Source organism: Platalea leucorodia (assembly GCF_965183815.1).
Source record: "Platalea leucorodia genome assembly, chromosome: 1".
In the NCBI taxonomy this organism is placed as follows: domain Eukaryota; kingdom Metazoa; phylum Chordata; class Aves; order Pelecaniformes; family Threskiornithidae; genus Platalea; species Platalea leucorodia.
In genome coordinates this window covers 22,228,396-22,253,637 of record NC_138823.1, presented here as the reverse complement: position 1 = coordinate 22,253,637, position 25,242 = coordinate 22,228,396, and the positions used below count along the sequence as shown (strand labels likewise).

Sequence of the window (25,242 nt, the reverse complement as noted above, 5' to 3'; positions counted from 1 at the left end):
GTTTAAACAGTTTGTGTCCTCCTTGGCATAGCTTTGTGCTGGACACACCAATAAGGTGCCACTGATTCAGCCCAGGCACAATTCAGGAGACAGCATGGGTCAGGGTGTTTCCTCTAGGCAGCATGCCTGAGAAAACCCTGTTTTGGGAAGGATGTGTGTATGCAGGCTGTCAAGGTCAGAGAACAGGCCTGAGCCATTTTATTAAGTACTATAGGTGCAGCACAGCGGTCTTCAAAGACAATAAGGACCATATTAAATTTCCTGTCATAGGTATCTGTCAGTCTGACTCCCCTTAGTTGGCTAGTATGGTCTATTTTTAAGAATAATATCTGGTGCTTATGGTTGTTGTATTCCATCGTTGGCTTTAAAGTACAAGTACTCACACTCACACTCACGTCTTTCTTACTCTTATTTCTTTTCTAATGTCTTATTTTTCTCTTGTTTGTTTTGAAGAACTTTCTGCTTTAGCTTTGAGAAAGTATTCCTCTAAAATTTATCCATAGTGTACGTGGCCACAGTTAAAGAAAATGTACTGTAAAATACATAGGAAGCTGACACGCCCAACTTGATCCTGACTGTCTGGAATAATTATCACTTGGGAAAACATAAATGTGCTTAATACCTGTTTTGAGTTTGCTTTAAGTAGACTGTTTTAATGGATGATCAGATTTCAGAGTTTGTTTTACACTTAGCTATTATTAGTCATTTAACTTGTTTGAGTATTCCCTTTGCTTGTTTGTGAAGAGATTACAGAGGAATACTGTATTTCAGGAAGGGTGTATAAAGATACTTCTCACAACTGAGAAAAACTAGAAAAGACAGTGATTGGAGTTGAAGGCAGAGCAGAGAAATCTTGCTCTGTTCACTGGAAAATTTAAGCATCTGAGTAGAGTTTCTAGCCTAATTAACAGACAGAGATCTGTCTGCAGTTCTCGGTGTCCTGAGGTAGGTTCCTGAATTGAGGGGTAATGCAGGAAGGAACATTCCCGTGTGAGCTTTGCCCATTGCTCTGCTCTTGTTGACTAGTTGGTCCCCATAAGCCAAAGTCAGTGGCCTGGCTGTCACCTTCACTCTGCTGTTGCTGTAGGCTGTGGGCTGCCATGCAGCTGGGGTTGTGTGATGATTTTGTTCTTGGTTTGATTCTAATAAGGGTGATTATTATGCCATTATGCACATGTGATTGGGATTAGCATAGTTAATTCTTTTATTTAATTTTGGGGACTTTTCCCCAACCTGGTTGCATATTCTCTTTGCAGAGGATATTTTTAAGATTAATATCTTATAAGGCACCTTGAGATCCCTGGTTTTAGTACATATCTATTCCTTGACTCATATAATCTCATAAATTACTTTTATTTAATGTCAGTTTTAACATATTATTGTACTTATTTAACTGGATGTGTGTGTGTATGATTATGTTTGTGTGTATGTACATGTAAAGAAAACTTCATGTATAAGTAATTTCTGTTTCCTGATAAGAGAAAATATTGTAGGATTTACTCTCTTTTAATTTACCCTCTCCACCTTATATTTCTGTTACCTCAGAAAGGAACTAAACACCCTATTTTTCTGGGAATAATACATTTCTGGCACCACCAGAACACAGTCTGGGTAGAAAGATAGCTTCACTGGTGAGGATACCAAGCATCTACCAAGAATAATTAGTGACTTAGGGTTTGGATGGCCAGAAAGGTTTCAGAGTGCTAATAAAGGACTTGGCTTGCTCATGCCCACTGCAGATTTACTATGAGGTACTATAAGTCACTCAGAACTCTCCTAGTGCTTATTTCTCAAAGCTTTTTTTGGTGAGAGAGGAATTGAGAAAAAACAAAGCTGTGATGTCTTTCTCCAGGAGCTGCTTGCTAGTTGGGAGCATAACAAATATGTCTTCTCTGCTGCTTTTACAAAGGGAAAAAAAAAAAACACAAAACAGCAGCAAACCTTTAATTAAAGGAAATGTTTTTAGAAATCTACTGGAAAAAAAAGTTTTGTGACTGAACTTTTGATATTAGCCATTTGTAGTAGTATGTGGTATACCCACACAAATCTAAACCACATCCCTTTTTCCTTACTTGAATTCTCTTTCCTACTTTTCTCAGTTGGTCAAAAGAACATGGTTGAAGGAATTCTACCTCATTGTTGGGAGGTGTACACAGCAAAGCTTCATTTTGTGATACAGAAGCCTTTAGAAAGCAGCCAAGGAGCAATTTTTTGTAATGCATAGTGCTTTCATAGTTAACTGCCTAGTGAAATTATAGCAAGTTTGTTTGCATGCCAACATTTTTAAGCACATTGATTTCTTTAATAAGGGTAATTATTGTAATCCATTGCACTTAAATAGAATTATACATCTTGGGAAATGACACATGAAGCACCTCAAAGGCATATTAGAGTCAGGAAATGGGAATCTTCTCCTCAGTGTAAGTTTTATGAGAAAACAGAGTATTTCTGTTTTCACTGCTATGACATAAGACCTTTGCTAAATGTTAATATCACTTATAAAGCAATGCCATGATTATTATTTTCTGTTAGTAAATATGACAGGAACCCACTGATTTTCTGAATATCATTCTTGAAAAATGAATCATTGGAATAGGTTGTTCTGCAAGCAGTAAAAATGTTACTTCCCCTATCAGTCTGTGCTGTGCAAATGAGCTCCCACGTGAAATAGCAGAGGTTCAGTAATGACTTAACAGTCTTTCCCTAAAGGAGCATTCATAAGATCTCTCTCCAGAGATCTGTTTTCAAAACAGTTTTAGAAATATATAGCTCTAGTTTTCTACTCCTGTGTCAAATTTTCCCTTATAACTTCCTTAGAAGCACACACAATATTTTTTTGACTTAATGGCAGAGGTCCACTTCTGTAAAATAGCTCATAAGTTTTCCTCTGTCTTGTGGCTTAACTCCAAGCGTTTTGTGCCTTCATGCACATGCAGATGTCAACTACAGAGCAGAGCACTTTATGGGTACCTCTCAAATATTTTAAACGGTTGCAGCGTTGTTCCAAATGTTATGCCTCATCCCGTTTCCCCTGGAGTGAGTGGGAGGAGACCCAGTGATCCCTTTGCTTTTGAGGGCACTGCATTAACTCCATAGATAAGTTTTGTGTGACAGAACATGTATGATAAGAACTTAACAGAGAAGCAATACAACCTTCCTTTTTAGAAACAGATTCATGCCATCATACGTAATGGGAAAGGAGTGTGGCTATACCCACTAAAATTTACTCTAGAGCCATTTGCTGAGCAGTTAAGCTCTAGAAATAGCCTTTGCATGTTTTTGAAAATCTGTTTAAAAGGAAAAGTATTCTTTTTTAGTCTTTATATACTGGTGATTTAACACAAAAATAATTTCCCCTGGTTTTTGGAAATATTGCCCTGTTTTGTGGATTGTGTAAGACTGTATCTAGTGGGGACTTTTTAGTGAGATGCACTGTACCGAACACAATAATAAAGGTCTAAGTTCTATGCAAGAACTTCACTGAAATAGAAATATTCTTTATGTATTCTCAGGCCCACATGTGCTCCAGGGATTCCAGATCTGGATGTTTGTCCAGACACCTACCAGTTAGATGTCAGGGCAAAATTTGCATAGCTATTGCTGTCATCGCTGTAGATTGTCATTTCTGTGCAAAGGAAAGGTCCCTTAGCCTGGACCACTGGGACATCAGGTCCCCCTGGGGCATGTTGTGAAATGGTGCAGCAGATAATTTAGACGCAGCCATGTAGACCATGTAGAAACCGTCTATAAATGAGTACAAAAGGTATATTAGAATTAAATTCCATTTGTCAGTAATGATGATCTAAGGCACATAGCAGCCAAGTGTTGTATGAAATACATATATAATACATGTATTTGTTGCTGAAAACAGGGAGCAAAAGACCTACAGCTGTTCATTACTGTGTAATTTCATCAAAATCATAGGATGACTGAGCTAAACCAGATTACTGAAAACATTCTTGAAATGTCTGGATGTTTAGAAACCAAAGCTAGGCTTCAGACTGATATCCTTTCATTCCACTCAGTAATGAATCAAATATTTGTTTCCTGGAGGAATATAGATTATTTGTGTGTATGTATGTGAGAAGAAGAGGGGCAGAGCACTGATTGCAGAACTTAAATTTCCTAGCAAAAAATGTATATATGGTATATTGATGTATTAATTCTTTTATATGCTTTTGCTGATAATGTATTTTAAGACAATCAGTAAATAAGAGCTTATTATTTAAAAAAAAAAAAAAATTAATGCGTCCAGTATATTTACAGGAGATCAAACAGGATCCTAGAATTAAAATTGCTCCTTTTTTACCACTCAAAAACCAAACCCTACCTGTGTGAACTAGCTGCTTTTACCCTCCAGTCTCCCAAAACCTTCCATCTGAAACCTGTCCTTTTCTGTCTTCCCTTTTTTACTCTTCTTTGTCTGCGCTGTTTATCCATCCACTGGCTGACAGTGTCTTTACATCCAAAATGCAAAGCAGACAGATGGGCGCCTCAGGAAAGAACATGACTAAGAGCACCAGCATCGGCGGGGATATGTACACACTGGAGAAGAACGATGGCAGTCAGTCGGACACGGCAGTGGGCACTGTTGGCAGTGGCGGCAAAAAGAGACGCTCCAGCATCGGTGCAAAGATGGTCGCCATCGTGGGACTCTCGCGAAAAAGCCGTAGCACGTCACAACTCAGCCAAACTGGTAGGAACTGGAGTTTTTTCCCCTCTCAAATTATCATTTAAATGTACATAATGTGTACGTATTTTGGTTTAATCATTTGGATATCGTGTTGAAATTGCCTAATTGACAATATTCTATGGAATGAAGTCAAACATCTTTTTTCTCTGGACATTTACTAAACTATTTTTTTTTTAGCAAAGGTCCTTTTCAGGTTGGACTGAGGTTTTTATTTTCTGCTTGCTGGAACCTGCTTAATGCACTAATTCCTTTCTTCTCAGGAGCCAACATGAGCTGCTGTACTTGTTTGGGTGCAATCCTTACTGCGAGTTTGTGAAAGGTCACTGCAATGTTGCAAAATTCCTTTACTTTTGTCACAAATAGTGTTTGCATATTTCAATATGGTTTTTTTTTTCACATTTGAACATGCAACCTTATTTTGAAATGAAACAATTTTTCTGAACAAAATGATATGTTATATTTTATTACTGCAGTACAACTGTTTTATTGCTTTTTAATTCCTTTCTTTTCAGCCTACAAGCGTATTCACCATCAGTATAAATTTTCCTCATTTCTGTTTCTTTCAGTTAAAATTTGATACTGAAATATTCTACGTAGGAAAAATGGAGATTTTTTCTTCTTTGATGCCTAAAGCATTTAAAATCTTATGCATTTTTTTCTATTCCTCCTATTTCAGGGAAAATCCATATAATGCACTCTGAAAAGCTCTCATTGTCAATTAAGGAAGCTGTATAGGACAAGTGTATCTTATATGGAAAAAGATTACTTGTATTTAAATGACATATATATAAAAGTGTTTAAGCAATTTATATAGTTATGCACATATATATATTTATGTGTTTCAAGGTATACACATAAAATATATTGTATGTTCAGTATTTAAGCAAAACTGTTGTAATGTTGTCATATGGTTCAACATAAGTTTATAGTGTTCAGCTGTGTGTGGTCCCGTCTGAAGGTCTCCATTGTGCTAACCACCATTCAAACATGCATAAGAGATTTTTCATTTCTCTGGAAAGTTTGCAGTTAATATTGTCAAACCAAAGTGATAAGAGTTTTAATGTACAAGTAAATGGAGCAAAACGATGATTTGCAATGTCGGAAACTGTGGTAAATTTTGTAAGTAAACTTTTGTAGGAAAGGGATTTAAAGTACCTGGAAAGAGTAGAAAGTAAAGTACCTGGAAAGAGTAGAAGTAAAAAAGAGGGGAAAGGAAGGGTAAGCAAGAGGGCTAACAGTGCAGAAGAAGGAGGAGCACAGAAAGAGAGCAGGCAGCTTGAGTGTGCGTCTTACTGAATGCGATATGAGACAAGAGAGAATGAAGAAGAGGGGAAAGAACGTATATAGTGAAAGCTGTGAATATCATGCAGACTCTGATGACTCCATCAGTAGGCAAGCCTTTGCAGCAGTCTCATGTTTTACCAACTGACTTGCAGGTTATGGAAATGGCAGTTTCATATACGTTTCTATTTTCTCTGAGTTCAAATGAATGTGAGTCATCTTTATACAGACCTGGGAACTGTCTGGTTGGGCAAGAAAAAAACTTAGCCACTTGCTCACCTAGAAATCTAAATTTTACTCGTGATAGTACACAGGTGTGTAACTGTATTTGGATATCAAGTCAAATACAATGCACTACATTACTAGTTCTAATCTAATCTGGTCTCTCTTACTGTAAGAGATATTAAGTGAAGGATGCCAGCTCTTTTTATGCTGTTCAAGCATGTCTCAGCACTAGAGAGAATCTGTATTGTGTGGCTTGCCTAGATTTGATTTAAATACCACACTGTCTTCATTATTTGGGACTTTCAATCTGAAGTTTTTCTCTCTATTATATCCAATCAGTTGCCCAACAACTGATTAGATTCTCAAGTCAGGGACAAATGTGAAATATAACTCTTTCAAAAGTACTCAAAGTCTCTTGACCCCATTGACTGTGAATGAGGTGTTCTGAAAAACACTTGAGTAAGGAGCTGTATTTCAGTGCTGTTAGAGGTGCAGCAGAAACCAGGGGAGCCTGCAGGGCTCTGGCTGGCAGCCCTCCTCCCTTGGCTGCTCCCTGGGAGAGGTCTGTGCTCAGTGCTGGCCTGTGCCTGGCCCAGATGAGAGCAGCCAAGTGCACCTCCTGCTGCCACCTTCTGAAAATGCCACTCGTGTCTCAGTTGGATAGGGGGTGTTTTGTCCAGCTCTTACTGCACACCAGCTCCTGCTGCCGCATTCAACAGCACTTCTGAGGGGGCTTGTCTGGTGGCCACATGTGACTGCACCTCACAGGACCGGCACGTGCATCATTTCAATAGATGGGCCATGCGAGCATGCTGGTCATGCAGTAAGCAAGCCTGTGGCCACATCAGCCCCTTGATGAAGTATGTGTACAGTGCTGTGTCTCCAGTGATACAAGGTGATGGCCTGTTGGGTGGGTGAAGGTGAGGTCACATCACAAAGAAATGTCTTGCATGTCTTAAGCATCCTTCGGCACATCTTAAAGAAAATACTGGGCACCAGTGTTAATACATGAATGCCAAAGGTTTAAAACTTGCAGTTAATGTGTTTAATGAATTTATGAATCTCCCTGATTTATCTCATCATGCTCCTGATGGTAAGTGCCTGCACAAGGAATCGTATATTGGTACAAGCTGGGATATAAGGGAGTATATATATATATATATATATATACCCCTGGATATAGGCTGAGATCAAAAAACTAATGTGCTGTAGGCGTCCTGTAAGTACAGTTTTCTGGAACTGAGAGGCAGGGGATACTCAGGTGGCAAGGCACTGGTACCACACAGAAACTAATCAAAGTTTAAAGGGTTCTTAGGTAGTTTCTGAAGAACTTCTGTCATTCAATTGATCAGCTAAGTATCTCCTTACATATCAGGCTTGAAAAAGCATGCTGATATCATGAGATAACAATACTACTTGTATAGAAATTTGTGATCATATTTATAGCAACTAGGGTTTTATGAACTGTGTACTCATATGGAAGTCAGTGAAGAAATGCCTATCAGTATCTGAAAAGTGTTTTGTAAAGCATAATTGTATTTCAGTGGTTTTCTTCATTCATATTTTATAACTAAACCTATGCCAGAAGTTTTTTTGAAAGTAGGTCATCATAACTGCTTTCAGGACTGTGAATCAGGCTTACAATAAATGCCTTAAAAGGTCCGTTTTTACTGTCTTTTCAAATTAATTTTATGTTATTTCTTGTTATTTGGCATAGTATTAAGAAATTGACACTCAAAATACACACAACAAAGTATTTTTTATTCTGGTCTGTAATTCTTTTAGTGTATTGAGGTAGGAACAGTTTGGGTTTTTGCGGGTAAAGGGTATGTCGATTTGTTGTTATAGGTTGGAGTAAAAGGAGTAATTGTTGTAATAATAATAATAATAATAGTAATAATAATAATAGTAATAGTAATAATAACAATAATAACAATAGTAATAATAATAATAATAATTTTATTACCTAACAATGGGATTTTGATTTCATTCAACTATGGCTAGTGTATATTCTGTGTTGGAAGGTCTCCAGATAGAGAACTGAATACATCTGAAATATGACAAAAACCTGAATAAGCAATGCTCTTTTCTCCTCAGACATATATAGTCTTAAATGCTTAGAAAATTGCTAATCCGGTAACTCTGCTGACCAAGCCCATCAAGGATAATTTATGAGAGTAAAATAATAATTCAAAAAGTTGAAAAGATCTGACCTCATTAACATAGGCACTAGAAACTGATATTTTCAGATTATCATAGCAAGATAATCCAAATGTGTTCTCATATCCATTACATGAAAAGGTCTTAAGTGGTGTTCTGTGGATCACTATTGTTATGGAAAAAGAGCAGGAAAAATGCCAGTGTTAAGACCATGCAAATACAGAAAACATGAATAAAAATAGATAAGACTCATTCTCTGGTTTCCATTTGGGCTTAAAGGAGAGTTGTAATTTATTTTTTAAAAGTTCATACTCCTTTCAACAATGTGTATCACTGCTGTGATATTTCTTTCCTATTATTTGATTTAATGAAAATTTTAAGTGTGAGAATATACAGGATCAGTATTTTGTGAACCGATTTGATTTTTCTCAAAGCAATTTAAAAAAAAAAAAAAAAGAGCATGGAAATTCCTGCAATTTCTTTAACCTTGGAATCAAGCCAATGTTTGGATGACACAAAAGTAATTTTACTTAAGGTAACTTTTATTTAAGATAAGACTTTAGTAAAAGACAAGATACTATAGACTAGAGTGGCAAGGTAAATCAGAATTTATTTTAGTTCTGGTTCCTGTACCTTTTCAGTGCTACAAAAAATAGCTAAAGGAATACTCCCTACCCTTGAGTCATGCAGTCATTCCTAGAAGCTAACATCTGGTGGGTTAGAAAGAATTTATGTTGTAACCTTCAGGTCCTGATTCCACAGGCATTCTTCCTCGTGGAAAAGCTGGCTTTCTTTACAGAGGAAAATAAAATACAAAAAGCAAATCCCAAGCAGCACCTTAACAGTGTTTGCTTAGCTGTTCATATCTGGAATGCAAGCCTTTTCCTGCTGGACAGCCCTGAGGGAAATGATGATCAGGCTTCCATACAGGTGCAGACCTGTAACTCTTGGTTATATTTCATTAATGAGTGAAGTCTTTGCCCTCTTCTGCTTACACAACCTTAGATCTCCCTTTCAACTTACATGCACTGTCTTTGGCAGGTGGATACCTGCGTGTCTTGACTTCTCATATTTAGCTGACATTTCTCCTTTAGCTGGGAAAATATTTTGTCTTTTCTTTAGTTAGACAAACCTACTGTGTTTGTAGGCTGATTATATCCAAAAGCCTAAGCAGTTTAATTTATGTTTTCAAGAGTTTTTTTAGAATCTGGACCACACTATGGACCATACATACTAAAACATTTCCTGTGTGTACATTCAGTCACGTGTACGGCATCCAGCGCACTCTCAGAGACTGAATCCCATGATGTCTTTGGGTATATGATCACAATAGATGGCACCTATTAAGGCAGATGACAAAAAGCATGTAACAGCATGACTTGAGAGTGACCAGTGCACTAATGCCTGCAGAGGGGTGTAACCACGTGTTTGAGTAGAAATACTTGCCCTTGCATGTCTCTGTAGAGCGTCACTCCAAGGTACAGTGTATAGCCCTGCACATGTGAACCTAGCGGATGATGCTGGGGGTCAACTGACATTGCCTGAACTGCAGTTTCTCTCTTGCGACATGTTGCTCCATGTAAGCTAATTACTCTTTCTAATAGGTGAATTCTCCCAAGATAAAAGTTGTAGGAAAGCATTGGAAACCTATTGAAAAACTATGCAAGGTCAACCAAGACATGGACAAGTATTAAAACCTATTAAAATCTCATTAGAACCAGAAAGCTTTTTTTTTTTTTTTAATGACCAAGATAAAGGCTGTCCCTCCTTTAGCAGGAAGACAAACTTTGGCAAGATGCCATACGTGGCATGAAGTTATAGGGCTGTAAAAGTAGAGTTTGGGGACAGTGTGTCATGGTGTTCTGAGCTCTTTTAAAACACTTATAATTTTGGTGGGGTTAAACTATGGCATTATATTCTTGAAATTATATTTCTCTGTAGGAAAAAAAAAAAGCAAAAATGAGTTGATTTAGTGCAAATAAAATGATGATTTCCCTTGAGAGAATTAAATAGCATGCACCATAAAGAGGCACTTCCTGTTTAACAAATTCTGGAGAGGTCCAAAGGGTAATCCCAGTGAAACAAGGTTAAAGTATTTTGAAATTTTGGTATTTTATGGCTACATCTTTTCTTAGAAGGAATGTAAGAGAAGTAGGTCTCTCACAGTAAAAAGCTTGAGTGGGATTTTATTTTCTGTGTGCGTGTGTTAAAAGCCAAAATGTGGATTCTATATGGTTTGTAGGGTGTTAAAACTATGCTCTAAAGTGCTGTATTCATAAGTAGAATAGTCTCAGTTGTGTCTGTCATGAACCAACCATGTAGCCTGTAGAGCAATTTCCTCAAGTATTGGAATAAGTGAAGGGAATCTGTTGGGAACATTGGTCTCGGTCTTGTATGGAATTTTATATTTCTCCATTCAAAGTTCAGATTTATACAAAAAACAGTCTTCTACCACACATAAAGTATATATGTTTCCTGTTAAAAAGAAGACGATTAATCATTTCCAACAATGGTAACTAAAGGAGAAACTACATTGCCTTTCATTGTCTAAAATGAGATAGAATATGGTAAGCAAACAACTTTCTGAACTAAAGTATATTTGGCACTGCGGCTGGGGTTAAACCGTGACAGTTTTCATAATATACATTGTTATTTTCATAGAATCATAGAATGCTTTGGGTTGGAAGGGACTTTTAAAGGTCATCTAGCCCAGCCTCCCTGCAATGGGCAGGGACATCTTCAACCAGAGCAGGTTGCTCACAGCCCCATCCAGCCTGGCCTTGAATGTTTCCAAGGATGGGGCATCTACCACTTCTCTGGGCAACCCATTCCACTGTTTCACCACCCTCATTGTGAAAAATTTTTTCCTTGTGTTTAGTCTAAATCTACCCTCCTTTAGTTTAAAACCATTACCCCTTGTCGTGTCGCAGCAGACCTTGCTAAAAAGTCTGTCCCCATCTTTGTTGTAGGCCCCCTTTAAGTATTGAAAGGCTGCAATAAGGTCTCCCCACAGCCTTCTCTTCTCCAGGCTGAACAAACCCAGCTCTTTCAGCCTTTCGTCATAACAGAGATGTTCCATCCCTCTGATCATTTTTGTGTCCCTCCTCTGGACTCACTCGAACAGGTCCATGTCCTTCCTGTGGTGAGGACTCCAGAGCTGGACACGGTACTCCAGGCGGGGTCTCACCATTTTCTACCCCTAGAATTAATTTATGTGGACAAAATGGCAACTGAAACTATCATTTACTACGTTTAATCTGGCCGTGTATTTTCATTTTTTTAAAGTCACATGTATAATTCAGGCGATTTCAAGCAAGCCATTTGTTTGGGGTTTTATTTCCTCTCCTATTCCAGAGACAGATTGCTAATGTTAATAAATTGCTTTTTAATGTGTAGTATTATATTTGTATCAGTATTCTTGATGTGTAATCTGATTTAGTTTCAAAATAAACCCATATTACATTGATAGAAATATAGGATTAGCAGTTGACAAGAGATTAAGGCCAATTTGTCCTACTGATTAGTTGAGAATTGTGACCTGAATCCTTTACCAAAGAGAAAGTACCATTATAATAAATACATTACGAAGAGCATTAATCAGCTTTTACTAAATAAACTCTGGAGAGTATGCTAATAAATAAATAGACTCTAATTGCAAACTAAAAAGGCTGACTACACAGGCTTTTAAATATATTTTACTGAGGTGATATATTTTTGGTTTTAAATTGTTTTCTTCCACATGTAGGAAAAGACTAGGAAAGAAGATAAGGCAGGACAAAATTTATGCAACTCTCCTCAACGGATTTTCTGTAGAGGAGGTAGGTATATATTTGAGTCCTCATATTTGCATAAAGCTTCTGTGAGAGATGGATGCAGTAAAAAGAAATATATAACTGAGGTGTCAGAACTGAACTCCAGGTGGTGCTAGCTATGATCTTATAGAATTCCTCTGGAAGACACTTCTCACACACAAAGTGTGGGAGACACCTTATGCCATATATAAGCAGAAACTCCAGGCAGATAAGAAGGAAGTCCTGTATTGAGACTAGGAAGTAAGAATAAAAGGCTTCATTTGGGGACAAAATGTGCAGATCATTTACACCAACTGAGCAATACTCCCCCAGTCACACATTACTCATTGAACTTCCTCCCTGTAATATGTAGTTACCAACTCAGTGCGATATACACCTGTGAGATTTCCAGCTGACTGTGGTAGAAGTAAAAGTAAATCCCCTGGTTGTAGGCATTTATATGATTAAAACCCTCTACTTGTATTTCCAAAAATGATTTTCTGTGTTGCCAACCCTTTCCTTAAAAAGCAACTTACTTATATTACCACTTGATCTCATTAATAAGGGAAAAAAAAGAGAAAGCTATAAGTGAGATCAGAACATTTAGCTTGACCTTCCACAAGATTTTTTTCTTTCCATAATTAGAGGTAAAAATAGAGAGAGAAATGTAGGGTGATCTTTCTTGGTAAGAATACTGCTAAGCCGCCTTTTCTTATTCAGAGCAGAAGAATTCTCATAAGATCCCTGCTAAAAAAATATACATCTCATCAAAAATACTTTAAAGCTCTTTTACTTCTGTTTTCACAGTAAACAAGATTTGTTCTTTGTGTTGTTACATAAGGAAACCCCATCACAGTCCTTCCTGAATTAATTCAATCTGGAGACCATTTCTTTTTTAGGCTATGTGAGAGCGATTTAACAGAATAATTTAGGCTTTCCTAAGTGAACTGAAGAAAGTTTCAGTTTGAAAACTCCTTTTGGGATTTTATAATCCCTTAGTTAACATGTGACATAATATATCTGAATTTCTTGTCGGATATTCTGTGAAAAAGGGCTCTGACTTCATCCTACTGAAACTTCAGAGTGCAAAGAAGAACTTTATAGGGCAGTTTCATACTTTTACTCTGGCAATTATTCAGTTTTCAGTTTGCCTGAAATGTCTAGGATACTTACCTGTAGTTACAGTTCTGTGTATCTATGTAGTTTATACTTTAGGGAAGAAAATTCAGGTTTATTTGTTTCCAGTTGAAATAATTTTTCTAGTATTGTCAACTTTTTACATAGCCACCTCAATGACTACTGTTTGTGTTGTTCCAGAAGGATAATATTACCTACAAATTGCTCTATGAACCATCATCACTAAATAACAATGTGCCGTGAAGGGAGATTTACTTCAGATCTCCAAAGGCCAACAGGAAGAGGGCTGTTGCAGTTTGCTCTGAGACAGTTATCAGAAGCGCGGTTTTATCACCAAAAATAAATAAATATGACACTTATATTTATAGATTCATTAGGGCTGCATAGTTTTTTTAATTTAACATTTCGTAATAATACAGGATTTCCTTCCTTGTACTTAAATGGAATGAAATATTAAAGGTCCTGTGGCAAGCCATATCTCGATATTGAATTTATGTCTTTCACACTACCCATGCCATCAGCAATAGAATCATAGAATCATAGAATTGTCAAGGTTGGAAAAGACCCTTAAGATCATCGAGTCCAACCGTTAACTATCACTGCCAAGTCCACCACTAAACCATGTCCTCAAGCACCACATCAATCCGTCTTTTAAATACCTCCAGGGATGGAGACTCAGCCACTTCCCTGGGCAGCCTGTTCCAGTGCTTGACCACCCTCTCGGTGAAGAAGTTTTTCCTAATATCCAACCTAAACCTCCCCTGGCGCAGCTTGAGGCCATTTCCTCTCGTCCTATCACTCGTTACCAGGGAGAAGAGACCGACCCCCACCTCGCTACAACCTCCTTTCAGGTAGTTGTAGAGAGCAATAAGGTCTCCCCTCAGCCTCCTCTTCTCCAGACTGAACAACCCCAGCTCCCTCAGCCGCTCCTCATAAGACTTGTGCTCTAGACCCTTCACCAACTTCATTGCCCTTCTCTGGACACGCTCCAGCACCTCGATGTCCTTCTTGTAGTGAGGGGCCCAAAACTGAACATAGTACTTGAGGTGTGGCCTCACCAGTGCTGAGTACAAGGGCACTATCACCTCCCTGGTCCTGCTGGCCACACTATTCTTGATACAAGCCAGGATGCCATTGGCCCTCTTGGCCACCTGGGCACACTGCTGGCTCATGGTCAGGCAGCTGTCAGCCAACACCCCCAGGTCCTTTTCCACCAGGCAGCTCTCCAGTCACTCCTCCCCCAGCCTGTAGCGTTGCATGGGGTTGTTGTGACCCAAGTGCAGGACTTGGCACTTGCCCTTGTTGAATCTCATACAGTTGGCCCTGGCCTGTCCAGGTCCCTCTGTAGGGCCTTCCTATCCTCCAGCAGATCGACACTCCCACCCAACTTGGTGTCATCTGCAAACTTACTGAGGGTGCACTCAATCCCCTCATCCAGATCATCAATGAAGATGTCGAACAGGACCGGCCCCAGTACTGAGCCCTGGGGAACATCACTCGTGACTGGATTTGGCTCCATTTACCACCACTCTCTGGGCTCGGCCGTCCAGCCAGTTTTTAACCCAGCGTAGAGTGCACCCATCCAAGCCGTGTACAGCCAGCTTCTCCAGGAGAATGCTGTGGGAGACAGTGTCAAAGGCCTTACTAAAGTCCAGGTAGACAACATCCAATACTATTAATACCCTTTTGATAAATGAAATTTTTTTTCTAAGGATAGAAGGTAATTTATAAAATAATTACCTGAAAGTAAAAAGTCATAAAAATCGCCCCAAAAGGAAAGGTGGTATTAGAGGCATGCTTTGTAGACTAATTCAGGACAGCTCTCTGGCCTCAACTGGTATGCATCTTATGTCGATGTTGCAGTATTAAAGAAGTTCAGTTTTACTGAAGTCTCATATTGCCCATTTCAGCTGGCTGTCGTATGCCTATATTATAAATAAGAATAATCTGTGCTCTCCATAGGATAAAATAGGGAGGTAAACATTACAGTACTTCTGCTTTTAAACACTGCACAAGATATACAGCTCATGGGAAATCATGCAGATACTGAGAATACAGTTGTGGGGGCTCTTCATACTTCTGGACTCTTTGTGCTGATGTCCCTCATAATGAACTGGGATATGCCTCCTAGGCATTTCCAGGCCATTTAGATTGGTTTTGTCTTCCATGGAAGAAGTGTGATGATGCTATCACTCAAAACTTGTATGTGCCACTAACAGAAAACTCTTAAGGAGAAATGATATTAACAACAGAGTAATTTGAAATTAGCTCAGTGTACCAGTGATCATTCACAGAAAATACACAAGCAACCACTGGATCAGGAAGCTGAACCCTCTACTCACAAACAAATTACCCTAACCATTAGCTTACAGTTATGCCTCTCTTATCAATGCTTTGTTTCTTTTTTTGGGTGCTAGCAAAAACTTCAGTTTGCAAAATAGTGCACGCCAGGTATGTGTCAGATGGCGCGTGCCAGGTATTCTCCAAGGAAGTGGGAAATGTTTTAGCCTCCAGCAGGGGAGATCTCGCTCCATCATGGATACATCCTCTTTGTTGCAATATAAACCCCAGATTTAGTTTCTGCTTCTCTAGAGACATAATAAAAGAAAGCAGTGGCCAAAACCACATTTCTTGAGCAGAAGCCTGTAGCCGCAGTTTGTAAAGCTTACCAGATTTGTCCCTGAGGCAGAATGTGCAGGACCTGTGTTTTCTGAATGCTGATGTGTAGGATCGGTCCCTGCCATCTCCATGTTGGCAAGAGTCAGTAGCTTCTCAACACACACAGAATCAAAATTAGAGGGAAAATTAGGATAAAAAAGCTGAGTTTGGGGAACTTAGGCACCACTGGGGCTACGAGCAGGATTTTTCAGGTTTATTTCTTTGGAATGAGATGCCAAATTCCTGTGCATTTTAGGCACTTGTCTCCATTTTTAAACCATTTTTTATTCATACCTGACCTTTGCAGTCTGTATAGAGAAGTGAGACAAACACAGGGAAGGATAAGAGAGGAACAGAAAAGAGAAGTTACCTGAGACCAGCAGAAGTCAATGGAGAGCCAGAATATAAGCCTAAAACTTGTCAAGTCCCTATTCCATGTTTTAGCAACACAACACACAAGAATTTGTGATTTTTTATTTTTTTTTTCTGTCCTTCTGGCTGTACATTATGCTTCTTAACTATGCTTTTGGACAACTCCAGGTTTTTTTTTTTTTTTTTTTCAATTTGATGAAGTAAAACACATCCTTATACTTAGCAATTACCAAATGCTTTGGCAATGGATATTGAGAGTTTTGAAGACATCACAAGTACATCTAAATTCAGCAGAAACTTGAGAATCTGGTTCAAGGAGTACACTAGTGAACTGCATACTTTTGCTACAGTTTTTTTTTATATTTTAGTAGTTTACGACTGAGGAATCGCTCCAAGATTTTTCTTAAATGTCAGCACAGGTTTCGTTACTGCATTTTGATTACTGCTTAAACAAAGTGATAGGATTTTCTCTAATACTATTAGGCATATCTGAGTTCAGTTAAACTCTCTCTTCCTGCTCAGGGAATATATTAAGAAGCAAAAGATTGTCATCGAGAACATGGCACAGAAGGGAGAAAACATGCAGGTTGTTCTCAAACCATTCCTAATGGAGCATATTTAGGAAAAGGTGAATGATTCCTTAACAAAGGCAAAAAAATATTTTTTTCCTCATCAGGTAAATAATTTGTGTATGGTTCTTTGTGTATTTGCATAAGATGAACAGAACCTTTGGGAGATATTTTCTTAGCAGTCCTACTTTTCATTGTAAAGTAATCAAAACATAGTCTTTTTTACATTGGGAAGGGGTTTGTCTTTTTATACCTATTTTTAGGAGTTTTTCTATGGTTGAAAGTGCTTGTGTGAATGACATTCAATTTTTTTATTGTCATGATCTTTTAATTACAATATGAAATGTTAAACTATATATGTTATCCTACATGAATTAAAACTCTCCTCCAAAAGTTACATTCAGATTTTATCCAGTTTTGTAACTGTAGGACTCTAATATTTCAGTTTTGCCATTGTCTAGGTAGAATTTGGTGCCAGCAAAAATTATTTTTAGCTCCGTCTATGAAATCACATTGAGACTTAATTGAAAATATTCACAGTAATAAGTACTCTTCTTGTTACTATTTGCTGCAGTAAAACCTGTCAAGAAAAAATGTGTACTGTGAAGGAAAAATTACTTCCCTGTAATTAACTAAATTAATTAATAGTTACCAACATTACTGAGTTTTTTTATAAGGTGGAAATCTTAAGTATTTTTCAAAGTGTAAAATTAATGCAACATTTTGTGTGAAACCTTCCATGATTAAGGCAGTGCCATATTTAACTAATATATTAAGCGTAAAAGATAACACAGTAACACCTTACAAAATAAAACAGATTTTTATAGAAACTCTGCATTGTAGATGTTCTAAAATCTGTAAATTACATGTTCTAGCAAGGGAATATTCTACTTCTGTTTTAATACAGCATAAAAATATGCTATGATATATGAACATCAGAAAAATTCTTTACAGATCTGTTTTAATAACTGAAGTAATTTACTTATTGATTTCTGAATTTTATCAGTAACAAGTACATTTTTGCAATAAGCATTCATATAAAACATTATGACTTGATTAAATGTCAACATTTTATAATTTTGACATCACTTTTTAAATATTTGTTTTAATATTTTCAGTCATTTCAAGAATATGCAAGATTGGGTAGTATTTTTGAAACCTTAAACTCACAAATTGGAATCATTATCTTGTGAAAATTCATGCATTCTGAAAGGGTCTACAAAACTGAAATAGGACAACTACTGAATTTGAAGGTCTAGTTAGAAGCATTGCCTGTGTTTCACCAAAATGTGCTTTTTCTTGAATAGGGCAAAGAACCTCTTCTCCCCCATACCAGCTATATTTCCTTGTTATGTCACCCTTTCTCAGTTAGATATGTCCTCTTTGTTTCACAAGTCATACTGAGCTCCCTGCTGTTCTTGGGCATATCTGCAGAGCAGGCATTCCAGTTGTTTCCTTGGTGTAGTTTGTAGGCAACTGAAAAGTTGTTTCAGTTTGTGATCTCTGTACACTATGAGTTGCATGACTTGACTGAAAATCGAGCTCCCATCCAGAGGATGCAAATAAAATTGTTTTATATGAATATGTGTAACTTGGAGGAATAAAAAGGTTTAGGCAGACTTTTTATTATTTGCCTGTTGTAAAGACATTCTGATTTTATTTTTGAGGTTGAATATTATTTATGAATGATGGAAATTAGCTGAGTACATGTGTTTGCTATTAAGCGTATGAGTAGTTCCACTGAGGTTAGTGGTACATTTGAGGGATACCGACCCTCACAAAGGGAGGGAAGACATGTGAATCCACTTTTCACACAAAAGCAATCCTGTTTTCTGCTTCAGCTCTCTTTCTTTGCTAGGACCACTAAAGGATAAGAACTAGAGAAACCCTTCAGCTGTCTCGCTGTTGCCGTTACTACAATTTATGGTTTAACTTCACCGTCTTATCAATAGTATGATCAAAGTCATGTCTTCATCAGCAAACAGACAGAAATGCCAGGAAATGTAGAAAATCACTCCCAGTTAAATAGGTAAAATATGTAAAAGTCTGGAGAGAACTATTCACTGTGCTGTTCCGTCAGCTACCCAGTGGCTGAAGACCATATTGCCATAGGAGTTATCTTTAAAAGCACCACTTCTCAGGTGGCGCGCAACCTGAGATTCCTCATATTCCATTAATGTAGTGACAGAAGCCAGGTGCCAGGAACAGCTACCCATTAGAGGTCAGGCTGAACATGAACAGATCAGTCAGTTCAGCAGCTTCCTTAAGGAGAGGTCTGTAAGTGCTCAGTGCACAGTAGAAGCCATTAACTTGCATGCCTTTTGCTATTCCATTTAAGCAAGTGATTTCATGCAGCGCGTTGGCAGATTATAGGAATTGTTGAACAGAACCCCACTGGGAAAAGGATTCTTTGCAATTTTGAAATGAATTTTCTCAGATGGTCCAAGCTGCATCTTGGCTCTTGCCACCATGCTTGTCTCTTTCCAGTGGGGAGACGAATCTAAACATGTGCCAGTTGTGTCCGTGTTTCCTATTCTCAGCTTTCCTGGACTGAGGAAGAAACTTTCTGTCATTTGATTTTACCTTGGTGCCATCCTGTACTCATCTGGCATTTGAAGATACTCAGTATATATGGAAAGGAATCTGAAGGTCTCCTTCTGGAGAGACCTCTAAAGCTCTCAACCTTATGATCACTTAAGGTTACATCTGTACAGATAAACAAAAAGACCAGGGTCTGTCTCTGGTTCTGAGAGCAAGATCTGGCTGATGTCTATATGGCTAACCTATCTTAAACTTTCCTCAGAACAGGATCGCCTGATCCCTAGGATCTATTGGAATCCTCCCATGTCCATGCTGTCTCCTGAACCGCTTTTTGGGAAAGCTCTGCTGGCTTGGGTCAAAATAGTGGCAGGGAGTGGGCTAAGAAATCATGAGGAGAGTTATAAGTCTGTGTCCTTCCCCTGCAGACTTTGGTACTATAAATATAGCCTGAGAAAATTAGTTTCATGCAGTCAGCCCTCCATGATGGAGGATTTATTTGCCTGTGTGCACCCTCCGTAACACCTTGTAGTTTTGTAATGCCTTGGCTAATTTCATCTACATTTGAATGAGTAGACCAGAAAGATAATTAAATTCAGGAGGATAAGGTGGATGGCAGAGCAATGTGCTCATAATACTTACCTGCTTGTAAATCCTACTGCAGCCTCTATCTCCACATTAATTATTCTGAGTTTTATAGCTTTGTTTTTCATAATTCTTTTTTTTTACATATATATAGAAGTATGGACAGGATAGAAGTGGCTAAAATCACAGTCAGTGATCACACAGGCAAAATTCATTAAAATCCTTGAACTTATTTTCCATTTAATTTTTTGGCATAGCACCAAGAATTCTGTTCTCATCTGAAAATACCTTGGAGGTAACTAATTAGCCATTTTTAGCTAATTTGCATTCCTTCCTTTTTAGCAGAGTTAACTGCATTTTCCAGTTCCACCTTCAGCCCATCAGTTTCTGCATTTTCTCCTCCTCTTATCCTGAGTTATGGCATGTCTGTCCCATGTCTAAATACCAGAGAAGTGAACACACTGTCGCTTTTTTGTTTTTAGCAAAGAGGGAGTTTGGATCTCACTGAAAGTAAGTAGGCTTGACATGGAAGCACACATGAAAGCAGACATGAAAACTGTGACTTCCTAGGAATTTTCTAGGTTCTAGAAAAAACACTTGAGAGTTAAAAATATTAAGAAAAAACTGTTCTATCAATTCTTATGAAAACAGATGCCCATAAGACATTGGTCTTAAATCAGTATGAAAGGAAGGTACTAATGTCATCATAGGATAATATTGATATCAAAGGAAGGTAGCAAGGTATATCTGACTAGTGAAAATGTACAGTTCCAGGATGAAGGGCTCAGTGTCTGCGGCTGGTAGCAGACAGCCTGTTGAGAAGAGTTTCATCAAAGATGAATCACAGCCTGAAAGCAGAAGAGATTGGTGAGGATGAACAACAGCAGGAGGCAGCAAGGCAGACTTTAATGTGAGAGAAAGAGTCAAGAGGTGAGGGAAGTGGAGTATGGAGAAATTCAACAATTATTTCAATGAAAGGAGAAGTAGGCACACACAGGAGCGGTCTAAGTGACAGCATGGGTCTGACTGCGGGTTAGACTGTGGGAATCAGGAACAAGGGAGTTAGAGGAAGAATAGCAGCTGGGGAGGAATATAGCAAGAGAGAAAAGCTTTTGTGAAGGACAACTGTGTAGCAGTGCTTGAAGTGACTAGGAAAATCCTTCTGAGAAAGCAGAGTACATAAGCAACTCAGAAATTCCTTTTTTTCTGAGATGCCATGCCTTCTTCTTCCCCATTCCTTGTAATCCTTAATTAATTTTCTGTTACTGTTTGGGCTCAGTAATTATTTATTGTTAGTGCATCACCTGTTGGTTTTTAATATTGAACAGTTAGAAAAGTGTTATCGTTTCTAATAAGCAAAAATAGCAATTGAAAATCACTGCTTTGTTGGGGACAGGAAATCAGATTATAGTTTCACAGGCCCATCCTCAATGCAATAAACAAAAATAAGTCATCTTATTGTATTATTATTTATATATTATTAAGTTATAAATAGTCCATTTATTTTGAATTAAAGTTTGTCTGGATTTTTATCTGTTACCTTAAGATGCCTTTTAAGGTACCTTTTTGAAGTATCCCATTTGGTAATGAAAAGTAGAGGGAAAATGTCCAATTCTTTGAAAAAAAATTTAGATTCAGCAGTCTCAAAGAAAGAAAGCTTGATTTAAATATGTTTGAGATGTAGACACAAGTTTGAGATGTAAACACTTCTCAAGTACATCAAAAATATGTCAAAGATATATGTATATAATATATACATATATACACATATATATACTATCTATATACATATTTTAAGTTTTTTTTATTTTTTCCTAACTTCAGTTGTTCTACAGATATTAGAGGTACTGGAGCCTACACCTCTCCTCTCAACAGTGCAATAACCTCACCTCTCTTACTCAGCATACTGCAGTTCTCGATCAAATCTCCTAAATCCCTGGAGCTCTCTTATCTCTCTCCCACATCCCCTGCTAGTGGGAGACAAGCTGTGCAAATGGTGACTGGCACAGTCCAACCTGAGCTCAGGCTCCTTCATGGGAGCACTGATTTGCAGCTCTTAGCAAACATTTGTTTTCATTAAACCTGTAGGAAACTAATCCCTTTAAGATCTCTATCTACTGTGGAACTTGAATGCAATTGTTCCATAAGTTCAGAAGTTAGTGAGGAGAAAAAATACCCACATGGGCAGACAGCAAAACCATATAAGGACTTTTTCCTTAGGCGATGCCTAGAAATGGCATATTTAGCTTTTGTACCTGGCAGCTGCAGTTACCCTGTCAGGTTGCAGCACTGGGCATTGGTGGGCTCTCGGTGCCATCAGGACAGGATAATTAATATTGATGGTACATTTCAGTCCTGAAATGGAGCTTTTCCCATCTTCACTTCTCATCCTGGGCTGCGCACAGAATTGCTAGCTGAATGCTTGAAGTGGGCTGGATGCTCGGTCATGAAGTTTGTTATGTCTTTCTGAGGGATTATTTCATGAATTGGGATCTTGATCAAATTTAAAACTAAATCTATGTATGTGAAGCTAGTAAATTAATTTCTCCCTAACAATTAATAGTATACTGTAGACATGCCGAGTTATTTTCAAAAATGTAACTAACTTATGCAACATACAGAAACTAATAGCATCATGCCAGCAGGGCCTTTGGTCCTTTCCTGAATGAGCTGTCTGAGAGTGAACACTGTTGCTCTGCTGTTGGCAATGGCTAGCTGGATTGAGAGAGTTCTCTGTTTCTAATTTCTGTAATTCTCCTGGTGAAAACTGATATTTTCTATGTAAGTGATAGCTATTATTCTGATTTAACTAATTCATTCCTGTGTTCCAAACTGAGACATGGTGAGAAAGTCACCATGTAACAGTGCCTACACTGGTGCTTTCTCTGGCAGCCAAGCAACAGCTTGATTTCTGTGACTTTTCCATGCAAGTTCTTCTGCACTGTGTTAGTTCTTCGTTTCATTTTGTAATAAATTTGCAGTAACAAGGGTATGGGATTTTTTTCTACTGATCTGTGAAAAGACAGCTTCAGAGACAATCTACAGATCCTTCTCCATATGCAGATCATGTGCAAAATTTAATATATTTCAGTCATGAGTGAAAAAGGCCATAGAAATGCTCCAAGAGAGAAAGGTGAGATTCACATGCAGGTGTGGAAATGATTTCTTAGTGATGACTATTACTCCCACCCACTCCTTACTGGATTGGAAACGCACTAAAACTTTGTTATGCAAAAGCCTAAAACCTAAGCAGAAAGAAGATCAATTGAAAGAATGAATGAAATGAAATGAAATGAAATGAAATGAAATGAAATGAAATGAAACACTTCACCATTGATTAGTCCTGGAGTTGTTTTTTCCTGTTACTTTCTTCAGCAGTTTATGATTGATGCTTGCTTAGTTTTGTAAGTGTGGAGTACTTATTTTTACTAGACAGGAGTATGACAGAGGAATGCTGAGACTTGATATTGCTGCTTTCTCGGCAAAAAGAGATTAGTCTTGGCCTGCCTGTAGAAACCAATCGTGAACAATGTGGGTTTTAAGGCAAACACTATTTTATGGTAATACCCTTCCCCAAAAGTAGGCAAGTCCTATTCTTATACTATACGATTCTGTGCTGTGTATGCACTTCATTTCTGCAGCACAGGATATCTTGGTTTCTCCTGTATGTTGGCATGCCCTCATGTACTCAGTACTTAAAGTAATATTCCTTATGTACTGCTCTGACAGACTTTCCCTCTCCCCTTTTATCCCCATAAATTTAACCTCGGTGTCCTGAACTTCAACATCCTTCAGGATTCTTCCTCTTATCCTTACTCAGTTTTGTTTCTCATCATGTTGCTTCTGTTCCTTTCACTCTGACAGCAAAGCTAGATGCACAGATAGCATTTAGACTGAGTAAAAATTAGCAAATTATGTTTGTTCACAACTGCGCAGAGTCTGCGGCAAGGAGTGTATTATATACCTATTAATACCTATTTAGACATAATTTATGAGTAAATTCCTTTGCTTCATTACAAAATACAGGCTTGCACACTTATAAACTAGGTAACTGGTCTTTCTTTTGCAATTTTAGGTCAGGCTTGGGTTGGGTTCCCAAACCTCAGGCTTGGGTTACATGGTTGTTCAGTGGCTAGGAAACAAAATGAGGCATCTGAACAAAGTGTTTTCTCCCCACGAAAGAAGGGAGGGGAAATGAAGAATGTTTATTATGGGACAAGAAAAGGATTGTTCTCTCACTCACTCTTTTCATATACATATACAGCACTATACTTCATGGAAAAAAATATTTAGATTATTATAATTCAATAAGGGAGGTAAGATGAACATTCAGAAAAGAAATTTTGGGGGGATACTGTTCAGTGATGGAGAAATGAACATAAGCTATCAAGTAGGATAGAGCTCAATGGAAGTAACTTTTATCAGATTAGTCCTGTGCATGGTTGATGTATAAAGTGTATCAAATGCCTAAAATGGTACTGCCCAACCTGCACTTCTGTTATGTCATCGGCTCCCTGACTGCTTTGACAGAAATGTGGTTTTCTGCACACTTGGTGCTCTTCCCACTTCCTGAATGTATGTTGAACCTTCATTCATATCATCTGATGGGCATTAATAGTATGCCAGTAAACTTCTTATAGATCTGTGCACCCTATTTTGCCTTATAATAAAAAAAAAAATTTAGTTTTATCCTAGCCATTAACATGTAATGTTTCGATAACTTTCTGAGCACTATTGTATTTTAGTTCATCTGGTCGTAATAAATCCTTAGAATTAACAAGTTATGTTGCAAGTAATTACATAATACGATCTTAGTAATTTAGAGAACTACTGTGTTTCCTTCTATTTTGTGAAAGCAAACAATACTGTATTTGTTCATAAAAGTGGTAACTTGCAGTAATAGAAATACAATATGGACATACTGCTGGAAAATTATATCGGCAAAAGAGCAGGCATAAGCAGAGTGGAGCCATTTCACAATACAAGTGTTTATGCCAGTGAATGCCATGTGTTCCTTTCAAAACATTTTTAATACAATAACAAAACTGTTAGCTGAAGGATAATTACAATGTTACTTCTATTTGTACTGAAAATAAATCGCCACTACAGACAGACATTTGAGAACCATAAAAGGAACAGGAATGCAACTTCATTCCACTCTCAAATTCATCATTTAGAAGTTCCGAGCACATACATTATGTTTTGATTTTGCAGAAGTATTTAATACAATGTT

The 25,242-nt window shown here is 37.8% G+C and overlaps 1 protein-coding gene across 29 annotated transcripts in view; it reads left to right on the top strand.

The window, feature by feature from the left end:
• The window catches only part of RIMS2 (regulating synaptic membrane exocytosis 2), a gene marked incomplete at both ends in the record, with an annotated part of 502,005 nt that overhangs the window by 439,275 nt on the left and 37,488 nt on the right, over positions 1–25,242 (top strand). For 8 of the 29 annotated variants that reach the window (XM_082312752.1, XM_082312755.1, XM_082312740.1 and 5 more), the window contains one exon: positions 4,455–4,696. The exons of the other annotated variants lie outside the window; for them this stretch is intronic. In XM_082312752.1, coding sequence (XP_082168878.1) covers positions 4,455–4,696 — 242 coding nt within the window. The remainder of the gene's footprint in view (positions 1–4,454; positions 4,697–25,242) is intronic. 29 annotated transcript variants of the gene reach the window in all.